The sequence below is a fragment of the Capra hircus genome, unplaced genomic scaffold (genome assembly GCF_001704415.2).
Source record: "Capra hircus breed San Clemente unplaced genomic scaffold, ASM170441v1, whole genome shotgun sequence".
In the NCBI taxonomy this organism is placed as follows: domain Eukaryota; kingdom Metazoa; phylum Chordata; class Mammalia; order Artiodactyla; family Bovidae; genus Capra; species Capra hircus.
Window position 1 is genome coordinate 1 of NW_017216665.1, and position 12,071 is coordinate 12,071.

The 12,071-nt window shown below is 44.3% G+C and overlaps 1 protein-coding gene across 1 annotated transcript; it reads left to right on the top strand.

Moving 5' to 3' along the window:
• Positions 1 to 4,044: 4,044 nt before the first annotated feature.
• Positions 4,045 to 11,201, top strand: LOC108635475 (multidrug resistance-associated protein 4-like; the record flags this gene model as incomplete). The annotated part of the gene is made up of 3 exons (XM_018045598.1): positions 4,045 to 4,124; positions 10,420 to 10,530; positions 11,081 to 11,201. Coding segments are annotated over exons 1-3 (306 nt in total), but the record flags the coding sequence as incomplete, so codon positions are not given.
• Positions 11,202 to 12,071: the final 870 nt, after the last annotated feature.

Here is a 12,071-nt window from a genome sequence, read left to right on the forward strand (position 1 = left end):
TATAATAACATGAATGTTATTAATTTGCTTTCTTGACTATGAGAGATTTGTGGTGCCAGAGCCTGTCCATTGGTTACAGCAGTCCTGTCCATAGAAATAAAAAGTGAACCACATCTGTAATGTTAAATTTGTAGTAGCCATTTTAAAAGGAACAAGTAAAGATAATATCAATAAGACATTTTTACACCAGTGTATCCAAAATACTATTAACGTATAATCAATATAAAATCATTAATGAGACAAAAAAATGTTTTTTGCTGTCTTTGAAATCTATTGTGTATCTTATCTTACAGTTATGGCACTTCTCAAATTTGGACCAGATGCAATTCAAGTCCTCAAAATTATCATGTAGATAGTGCTATTGTATGGGTAACCCAGGGTTTACAGTATTAGCTAGCACTTTTATGGGTTCATGCATACTAAGTCGCTTCAGCTCTGTCCAGTTTTTTTATGACCCTATGGACTTTAGCTCATCAGGCTCCTCTGTCAATGCGGATTCTTCAGGCAAGAATACTGGAGTGGGTTGCCATTTTCAGGGAGTGAATAGATGTTTCAGTAACTAGAAGGATGTTTCTGGTAAGTGTCATAGTTTAGATTCCCTGGTAGCAGGCTATGAGAAGGATTTGAGTGGAAATAGTTTATTTTATAAGTGATCCCAGGAAAACATTTGTAGGGAGTGAAGAAGTGAGACAGAGAAGGGAAGGAAGCCAGTGAAAAGTGTGTTAACAAGTTACCGCTTAGGCAACTCGGCTGCTTAGAGTGCTGGGAGACAGAATTGTTCCAGCTCACAGACAAGGACACTGGGGCATTTATCTCCCAGCTCCCCATCCATCACCAGCTGACGGTTGAATCCAGGGGTTTGGACTTGCCTTGACTATGGTCCCAAAGGGCTCCCACAGCTGGAAAAAGGCCCTTCAGCGGAGAGGTGGGAGATAAGCAGTGAACTCCTTAGTCCTGGAGAAGAGTCAAGAGAACACGAGCTGGAAAGTGACAGCTCCTGCTCCAGCAGGTCCCATAATCTAAGAAGGAAACCTAGTAGCCTTAGGAACCCAGAGATTTGATGAATGGCAACCTACTCCAGTATTCTTGCCTGGAGAATCCATGGACGGAGGAGCCTGGTGGGCTATAGTCCATGGGGTCACAAAGAGTCAGAGGACTGAACAACTTCGCTTCACTTCAGACTCTCCTTTATATCACCATGCTGTTCACTTATATGTCCCTAACTCCTAGAACAGTTCATGGCACACAGTAGGTGTTTAATAAATAGTTGTTGAGTGTATGACTTCCCTTTGGGTTCCTGCTTTACTCTTTCTAGCCTCTTCATGTGAATGGGAGGCATGGCTACCAGCAGTTATGGATCATATCCTTATAAGTTCCTGATCAGAAAGGGAAGAGAGGTTTTTCTCTTTCTAGTGCCAGCCAAAAAAAAAAAAAACCAAAACCTAAAAAACAGCCACACCATTTGTAAACCTGAAAACAGTTAGGTCAGAAAGGTTAGGTAAAAAGGGAAGTATCTAAATCTCTAGTCCCCTGGCTCCAGATTCAGTCTTCTCTGTACAAGTCAACACTGGTTTTCAATGTCTCTTATAAATACCATGCTAGTTTATGTCCAGAATAGGATGCTAAGAAGTTTCTAAAGATCTTAGCTTAAAAAAAAAAAAAAAAGACAGCAGAAGCTGAAGGGATTGAATGTATTTGGCAGTTTGGAGATGGCTAATTATGGTCCTGAGGTAGTTGTGGGGCCTGGACAGAACAGTCTGGGGCCGACTGACAAGGAAGTCACTAGACCTCCAACTCTAGCAACCAATTCCTTCCTTTTTGACGTAGAACTAGTAGCTGAGTGTTTACAGCACTGCAAAATGTAGGGAATGTAAAAGAGAACTGTAAATAAGGAGAAGTCTGGTACCATACCTTGTGGATTGCATTATCTGAGAGAGAGCTAACACCAGAAAGGTAGGTTACTGAAAAATTACAATTTTCAGCTCTAATCACTTGTATTTTTTGCAACAGAAAATTTCAAACATGCATGAAAAGAAAGAAAATAGTATCATAAATTGTCATCATACCATCAATACAAAACTATCAACACCTTGCTTTCTTATATGTTTGACTCATAAAAAATGTTTTAATATATTAAGGGTCTCTTTAAAATCAATTTCTCCTCTGGCATTAAGGTATAATTGACAAATATTACATAAATTTAGATGTTCAACCTGATGACTTGATTTACAGATACATTGTGAAATATTCATCACAACTGAGAGTCAATTCCTAGGTAGGTTGATAAGTCCAGGGTCCCCAAGGAGGAGAAAGGGATCCAGAGCCCTCAAGAAGAAAGGGGTCTAGGGCTCTAAAGGAGAAAAAGACAAACTTTTTTCCTACATTGCTTTATCCTAGTCAATATAACAATGTAGTTTGCTCCAGGACATGTTTCTCCTTCTTGAGAACCTTCTGACTAATCCTGTCATCTTCCAGTGTGTGTTGTGGGAGTGAGTCTGGTGAAATATATAAGGCCTTGGTAAGACTACTTAGTGGGGGCACTCTCCATCCCCCGCCCCTGTCCCTCTCTGAGGTCTATGTCAGAAGATTTCTCTGTCCCTTTTCATAGTTTGATAAAAATCTGCTACACAAAAATGATTGAGTTATCAAGCCTGGTTCCTGGTCCCGAAGCTAAATCTTCTACTTTGGAGATCACAAATTGAACACCATTCACCATAAGCTATCACAACCAAGCCAATCCACATGTTCATCTCTTGCACTTTTGCCATTTTCCTTTTTTTTTCTTTTTTATGTTGAGAACTACTACTCTTTAAGCAAATTAAAAGCACACAGCAATATTATCACATTGCTGTACACCAGTTTTCTAGAACTTACCTTTTCATCTTTCATAACTGAAGGTAAAAGCTGTCGTTAATAACACCAATTTTAGCTAAGGTATACGGAAAATTATCAAAGAATAATATGGTGATCTTGTTGTAGGTATCAATTTTGATCTTTTTTCATTTAGAGTAGAAGGGAAGAGAAATTGTTGAGCTGGTAATTAAACACTTATGAGCTGGAGCCCAAGATTTTGTTCATTCAGTCCTGCAGTGGTTCATTCATTCACACAGCATATTCTAGGCACTTTTCACACACACTGTCCATCTACCAGCAAAACAACCATGTTGAACCCCAAACTTGGGTCCAAGACCTTGGACAAGTGCTGTCCTTGAGCCTCATCTTTCTTATCTGTACAATAGGGATAAAACCTTCTTGAACAGGGAATTGTTAGAGTTGAAAGTGAGGTAAGGTCCCCAGCAATGTGCATATGTATTTTGTGACATATGTCACTGTTACTTATCTAGGTTCTGAACACATGATGAAAGAAATTAGGAGGCAGTTTCTCTCCCTTCAGAGTCCCCTTTCTCAATCTAACAGGGCAGCAAAAAACTCCCAGAGGTTCCCTCACAATGCAACGTGTGAGATGCCACAGACATCTCATGTGGGCTGATCATGCCTTCTGCCAGCTTTCTCCAGGCCTTCCCTGCAGCCCATGGGGAGCTTCAGAGCAGCAGAGGAGGGCAGAGCCTGAGCCTCACCTCTTCGCCTTCTGGGGGAGCGCCTGGGCTCAGAACAGGAGTTTCAGCGGAGTTTGCAGCTAGGTGGGATCCTTGGAGCTGGTTTGTTCGTGCTGTCCGGTCCCCCTACCCTCCTCCATCGAAGAGCCGGTGGCCTTGCCTCCCCCTTGGATGCGGCTCCTGGAAGCTTTGGCCTGACTGCTTCTTCGTCCTGCAACCCCACACACGGCCCTACTTCTCCCAGAGCCCTGACAGCAGGGCAGAGCCGGTGACCTGGAGGCGACCCCCATGGGAGGTAGTGTAGTTGCGGGAGGTGGAGACCGGGCAGGCTGTGGGTGCTCCACCCCCAGAAGCCTGTGGTTCTCCGGCCCGCCCAGCAGACCCCGGAAGGCAGACTGATCTCCAGCATCCACGTGGTCGCCTCCAGGAGCAGCGGGAGCCTCACCGCGGTCAGAGCAGCGCTGCGCCTCTCCGCTCCCGCCCGGCCGGCACGATGCCGCCGCTGCACCCGACGGTGAAGCCCAACCCGCTGCAGAAAGCGAACCTCTGCTCGCGCCTGTTCTTCTGGTGAGCGCCCCCGGCCGTGATACGCGGCAGTCATAGCACCCTCCGCTGCCCGCGCCTTTTGGAAAGGGGTGTGGACCCTCCCAATGCTGTCCTGTTCCCTTCTGCACCCTGGGAAGGCGGAGCACGACTGGGCAAGGAAGTGGGGAGCAGAGGTGGGGAGGGGATCCGGTGACCTGGTAGCGGCGGTACAGGGTCTCCTTGCCTTGCTGCCGGCAGCCCCTCCAGAGCCAGAGAGCAGGAGGCAGAAGGCTGCCCAGGGGGAATCACAGCCCAGTGGGAAAATGCACTGAACACCCCGCCTCTACTCTTACTGGCTTCGGCTGAACTAATCAGGAATTCCCAGTTCTGAACTGAAGGCGTCTCACCCCCACCCCCACCCTCTTACCCCTGTCCCCAGCCCCAAGCAAGCAGCTTTATGAACAGCTTCCTTTATCTAATCAGTGCCCTGGACCATTGTTGTTCAGTCGTTCAGCCCTGTCCAAACTCTTTGCAACCCTGTGATGGCAGCACTGCTGGTCTCCGTCCCTCACCATCTCCGGAGTTTGCCCAAGTTCATGTCCATTGCATCTGTGATGTCATCCATATAACTCATCCTTTGATACCTCTTCTCTTGCCCTTAATCTTTCCCAGCGTCAGACCCTTTTCCAGTGAGTCATCTGTTTGCATCAGATGACCAAAATACTGGAGTTTCAGCTTCAGCATCAGTCCTTCCAAAGAATATTCAGGGTTGATTTCCTTTAAGATTGACTGGTTTGATCTCCTTGCAGTCCAAGGAACTCTCCGAAGTCTTCTCCAAGCACCACAGTTTGAAGGCATCAGTTCTTCAGTGCTCCACCTTCTTTGCCATCTTTCAGTAATGTCCCCACCTTTTCCCACATGCCCTGTGTGACAGTGTGTTCCCAGCTCCACTGGGGTTCCCTCTGCCCCCATGTCTATGACCATGTATTTCTTTCCCTCTCCCTTTCTCCCTGTGTGGCTCTCACTGTATAACCTGGTTCCTAGTTGGGGCAAATTTCACATGGGTAAAAAAATGAGAGGTTTTTTATTTAATGATTGGGAACACTATTCTTGAACATGTTTTGCTTTTGCCTGGGACACACAGTCAGGACTGGAGGATTTATTTGATCGGCCCGTTTCCTTATTGTGAATTATCTCCACGTCCACCTTTGAGGATCACTCTTGGGATAGGATCCCCTGAAGCCTGGCGAGGTCTTTCCCAAACTCTAGACTTCAGAAAAGCAGTTCATGGTCTTGATGCCGTGGTCCTGCCCAGGAATCATTTGGTTCTGAAACCACTGAAGGGTCCCTGAGCCCAGAGGAAACACACAGTTGAAAAACAGCTCAGAGAGTTGCAGCTCTTAACTAAAGTGTTCCATGTGGTAGCTGGGGCCACTAACTCTGTGGTCCTGAACCTTTGGGCTTTAATCACACTTGGATGATTACTGGTTGTTTTATTTCTGTACCATAACCAATTTATATTTCCCCAAATTCTAGTATTTCCTTCTTTTATGGGACAGCCTGGGGAATCTCCAGGGATTGAGATTTCCAATGTTTATTTGATGGTGGTGTATTTAGTGTATGTAGCTTCATCTCTTGGCCATTTGGTGGCCCTTAAGGAAAGAGGAGCCTAGAAGAAGGAATATGGGTATGGTTACTATACATAAAAATAAAGTAGGAAAAATTCTCCTTAACTTCAGGCAGAGCAAGGAACTTTCCAAACACCTTCTGTTGTGAATTTTCAAAATGTGTGTGCCTGGAAATGGGAACGTGAGGACTTTTCATTGATTTGGTAGGCACCCATTTCCAGTTTTCCTGCTGGAGGGAAAGGCACTATTACCTCTTATTTTATACTTGAAGGCACTGAAGCAGAGAGGTTGAGTAAGTTGCTTACCGCCACACAGCCAGTAAGTAATGGAGCAGGATCCCAAGTCAAGCAGTCTGGCTCTGAAGACGGTGTCCCTTGTATATGTAACTGATGTCACCAGATTGGTCTCCTTCCTTGTGCTGAGCTCCTAGCCCAGGCTAAGACCCCTTTTCTTGGCTGAAGAGGTTGTTTTTCCACTCAGCTTCCCACAACCAATAACTAAACTGATGGTGAGACTGGAGCAGCACAAGTTTTATTCAATGACCAAAGAATGGAGAGGCGAGAGCTTAGTTCACAAATCAGCTTCTCAACCCAATTTGGGTCAAGGTAAAAGCAAGGAAATTGAATCAATAGACGGAGGAATATTCATGACTTATCTGAGAACAAGGGATGTGGTTTGGACCTGAAAACTAAGGCAACACTCATTTTTTAGTCCTTGTGTGGGTTGTCATGACCGTTGCCAGCTGTCACGGCCCGGGTGAGTATGCCATTTAGCATACTAATATTTTACAGCAAATGCATAAATGAGGCTCAGGGCCTACGGTAGGTTAGGTTTTTCCCCATTTGGGGCCTGAAAGGGAAAGGTAGTCGCACAGTCATGGCCAACTCTTTGCGACCCTGTGGAATGTAGCCCACCAGGTCCTCTGTCCGTGGAAATCCCCAGGCAAGAGTACTACAGTGGGTTACCATTTCCTCCTCCAATTTGGCCTAGCTAGTTCTAACCAGTTTTTTCTTTTTCTCTGTAACTTCCTCCTTTGGGCCTGAGACTCAGACAAAAGCAGGAAGTGAAACTGAAAGAGTTAGTTACTCAGTCATGTCCAACTCTTCGTGACCCCATGGACTGTAGCCTGCCAGGCTCTTCTCTCCATGGGATTCTCCAGGCAAGAATACTGGAGTGGATAGCTAAAATAAATATGATTGTCAGCTGGCTGAAGTCCCAATTCTCACCACCCAGATAAAGACCAGATAAAACTAATGAGGCAGCTGGGGACCAAAAAGCAGGAGGAGAATAATTGTAAGGGGTCCTAAGAGGGGCAGAAGCCCAGGAAGCTGAGATTGCCCTTTTGATACTGTCCCAGGTTTGTTCAGTTAGGCGCCCTTCTTGTTCTGAATATTGGATCAATCGACTTTCTCTTTGAATTTTTATTGGAGTATAGTTGATTAATAATGTTTGTGTTAGTTTCTGCTCTATAGCAAAGTGAATCTCTTATACATATACATATGCACACTCTTTTTAGATTCTTTTCCTATGTAGGCCATTACAGATTATAGAATAGAGTTCTCTGTGCTATACAGTAGGTCCTTCTTAGTTATCTGTTTTATATATTACAGTGTGTGTATGTCAATCCCAGGTGCCCCAATTTGTCCCTCCTCTCACCCCCGGTAACCATAGCTTTTTTTTTCTCCTACATCATGACTCTCAGTCTATTTTTTAAAGAGTTCATTTATTGCCTTTACGTAAATTCCACATATAGTCAATATCATATGATATTCATCCTTCTCTGTCTGCAAGCAGTCTTCTCTAACAGTCAGGTTACACTGTCTTCTACTTGACCACTCACATTAACATAGAAACAACAAGAAATAGCTGCAAGGGCACGGATTCCTCCTTGATCAGCCAGCAGGTAATCAGGAGCTATGCAGTGCTTGAGTGTCATGTGGACCAGAGGCCCAGTGAAGATTTCATATTTCTAAAGTTACAGCTGGGTTCTTTAGTTGCCCAGGCCATATTCTGGTGCCTTTTTTTTTTTTTTTTGCTTTTAATTAGATTTTTATTTTTATTTTTTTTAATTTTTATTTTTACTTTATTTTACTTTACAATACTGTATTGGTTTTGCCATACATTGACATGAATCCACCACGGGTGTATACCAGTACCCTTTTTTTTGTTTGTTTGTTTATTTTTTAGTAGCTTTGGCTTTATGAATTGCTTCTCGTGGCTAGGCTCACTAAGGATGCTACAGGGGCGACAGCTCCTTCCATTACCAGTCCAGTCCAGCTCCCTCCTGACTAGATGAATGGCTCCATTTAGATGGGAGGTGGGGGTGAGTGTAATTAAAATCTCAATGTGACCTAGATTGGGGTGTGCACCTCTTATAGCCCAGTATCCACTAGTAGAGTTTTCTTGGAGACAATTAATGTTCCATTGTGGGCTTCCCTGGTGGCTCAGAGGTTAAAGCGTCTGCCTCCAATGCGGGAGACCCGGGTTGATCCCTGGCTCGGGAAGATCCCCTGAAGAAGGAAATGGTAACCCACTCCAGTATTCTTGCCTAGAGAATCTCATGGACAGAGAAGCCTGGTAGGCTACAGTCCACGGGTCGCAAAGAGTTGGACACGACTGAGCGACTTCACATCACATCAATGTCCCATTGTGGGTGGTCCTTGCCCCAGAGGCCTCGAGGACCCTCAGGGGCTCAACTGTGTTTGGGTTTTCTTGAGTCATGTTTAGACTAATGGTGGCGCCCTTCCATCCAGGATACTGCCTCCACAGACTAGACCCCCTCAGGTTTGGTATGATCCTGTCCCCAGAGCCCTTGGGCATGGTCTGTATCTAGAGTCGGTCATGTCTGGATGTGGAGGGCTCATTGGAAATATTGGTTGGGTCCCAAGCAAATAGGGATTTGACTAACACATACTCCTTTGCTGGGGTCGGGTGGCAATGGGAGTAATTGATGTCCCTGGGCAGAAACCTGTGTATGAAGGGATTGAACTGTAGTTTGGTGATGTTCTCCACTGTTAGTGGAGTTCCTGAAAGTATCAGTTCATTTCAGTCGCTTAGTCGTGTCCGACTCTTTGTGACCCCATGAACTGCAGCTCACCAGTATTTATTCCCCAATTGAGGCTGAAAGTGGCAGACCTCACAGTCAGTAAAATTCCAGCCCTTATGAAAGTCTTGTGTTACATTTGAAAATAAATTAATTGGCCAGGAAGTGATAATGAAATGTGAAACCTGAATTCTGTTCATGGAGTCTAAGAATGAATTCCAGAGAATGCGCAAACACAGAGGCAAAGTTTATTTTAGAAGGTAGAGATACAAAGTCCTCAGCATAGACTCTGAGAGGGGGTGAAAGGCCCCCAAAGGCGAGGATAATAGCAGTTTTATATCTTTTCTAGTATTGATCTGTACATTTTTCGTTGATTCATGACTTAATGTAAACATCACAGTGTCCAGTTTGTCGATTTTATGGCTTTTTTGGAACCCCAGTTTCTCACTTTCTCTAGACATTGAACACCATCCCTCGACCCTTTCTCAAGACCCCAGACCATTATTTAGGGACCAAATGTATGTTTTAAGTGCTAATGGTCTTCTTGGAGGTTTCTCTTGATAAACTGGACAGCAGTTAATAATTGTCTTGTCCTGGGTCTGAATGTTTTATGACCTTCCAGACCAGGAAGGGATTCCTTTGAATGCCTGGAAATTGGAGCAAAGAATGAGATGCTTACTTGAGAAGAGAAAAATTGAAATTAAAAAAGGAATTAAGAATTAAAATTTAAAAAGTCTTACAGTGTCTAGCAATTTCTGCTTCAATTATAGGGAGGACTATAAGAAAAATCAATGTATTCATTCTAGTTGTAAAGATGTTACTTATTTTTAGGACATCTTCAGACGGTCGGGGTCAGAAAGAGGCTCATGTGAGGGGAGTCTGACAGGGCTGTAAGCAGGTCAGGGTCCAGAGCCTGTTGGACTCACGGTGGTGTATTGTAACGTCATTCCCTGTAAAATTTCTTTTGTGTTATTAGCTGAACTAAGGAGGCCTTGAGACACAAGGTTGCGTCTTATGTGAATCTGACTGAGGCATTCTTGAGTCTGGTGGGCTTCCCTGGTGGCTCAGTGGTAAACAATCCACCTGCCAGTGCGGGAGACACGGGTTCAATCCCTGAGCCAAGAAGATCCCCTGGAGAAGGAAATGGCAACCCACTCCATTATCCTTGACTGGGAAATCCCATGGACAGAGGAGCCTGGAGGGCCACAGTCCATGGGGTCACAAAACCAGTCAGACATGACTTAGACACTAAAAAACAACAGCAAAATCCTTGAGTCTGCTACAGGTCAGAAAAGTTAAGTGCTTGGTAGTATAGGAACGTATCTACAGCCTTATCCACCATGGCCATTCAGCTCTATTCTGTGCTCCTGAAGCAAGGTAACATTATTTTGATTTCTAAATGTATTTTTCTTAATAATTAAAGTAGATGTACAATGTATGTTCAGTAGACCACAAACAGGGTATTTTAGTTAAGTTATATTCTGTGTAAGTCAGAGTGACTTATCGACACCCTGATATACGTGTTTGTAAGCATATGTCTAATTTTCTCCCTACATCTTTGTATGGTTAAAATGTAGACTTTTTTAAAACAATGTCCATGAATGTAGGATTCTAATTAAAGATATGTAATTTGAATATATGTTACTCTCCTTTTAATGTTTAACAGGTGGCTAAACCCCTTGTTTAAAATTGGTCATAAACGGAAATTAGAAGAAGATGACATGTACTCGGTGCTTCCAGAAGATCACTCCCAGCACCTTGGAGAAGAGCTGCAAGGGTGAGCACAGGCAGCAGGGAGTACGGTTAGAAGCGTGAGAATTTCTCCATGGGGCCAAAGGCTTGTGGGGAGGGGCCTCTGCCTTCCTCTGGCATCTTCTGAGCCTCCTTCCCTGACACTGAACCCTCAGCCCTTCATGCTGACCCTGGGCTTAGCCCAAGTTGGAGGTTGGGGGAGCCTGTGTTCCCTGCGTGAGTGGAGGTGGAGGGAACCCCCAGCCATGGCTGTGGAGACCTAGCTCTGTCCCCAGAGGTGGGGTCCCTGGAGGACAGTGTCTGCCCTTCTGAGCTGTTCATGACCTGTGAGTTCAGCAAAGCTTAGCAGGAACTTGTTTCTAGAATCTGGGACTTTTCTCTGAAGACCTGGTCTGGTGCTTATCCTGGTGCTTCAGTGTCTGCACTGCTCATCTTTCGGGAGCCCTGCGAGCAGTTAGCCAGCATCTATGGGCAGCCACGGAGCGCCCTGGAGTGAAGGCTTGTCCTCTGCTCTGTCCCTCCCCTGTTTTCCTGTGGCAGGGCTGTTCCTCACTGTGCTTTGTCTCTCTTCACAGGTACTGGGATCAAGAAGTGTCAAGAGCCCAGGAAGATTCCCGGGAGCCTTCTTTAATGAAAGCGATCATAAAGTGCTACGGGAAATCCTACTTAGTTTGGGGAATGTTAACATTTCTTGAGGTAAAAGCTTTTCCATACAGTGCATTGATTTTGAGTATATGTGGGTCAGTCCTGAGATGGATGGACTGAGGCAAGGAGAGAACAGTGGTTTAAGGTCTAAGGGTAAATCTCATCTAGGAATCATGATGTAGATCAGCAGTTGTATTTATCTTTAGAATAGACAGATTCTTAAAGGGCTTGACCTCTGGAGATTACTATTTTTCTCTTAACTGATTAAAATATAGTGTAATGGAAGGATAGCAGCACTGGAAAGATCTTTTATACCATGTTAGGGTGTTTTTGGTGCTCAATATAAATACTGAGTGACCCTTGACCAAAAGAAGATCTTACAACCTCAAGGAATATGTGTCCTGTGGTTTGGAGGAAGTAACTTCAGAGAATAGCAAGTAGGAGATGGCAACAAATGTAACAGATTCCAAAACAAAGGCCAGAAGCAGAGTTTCAGTAAAACATTTTGGACAGTAAAAAGTAGAGGATTTATGTGGCAACAACAGACCTATGTTCAACAACATGGAACTGAACATTATTTTTCATACAAAGTTAAAAGCATATTGTATTTCCTTCCTGACCACTTGCCCAGTCCACATCTCTTCGAGAGAGACAAGTTTCATCTAAATTATTTCATCCGAGTGATGACTGTCATTTATAACTTTATTGCTACTTCTGTCTTGGCTATTCCTTTGGAAAAGGTATATGGATTCATTACATATTCTAATGTATTATCTACAGATTGTAAGATAAAGTGAAACATGTATTGAGGATACTTTTTGAGTTGACCTGTCTTTATACTTAGAAATGTCTCTAAATAGTAGGCTTCCCTGGAGGAGAGTTCTGACGAAATGTGGTCCACTGGAGAAGGGAATGGCAAGC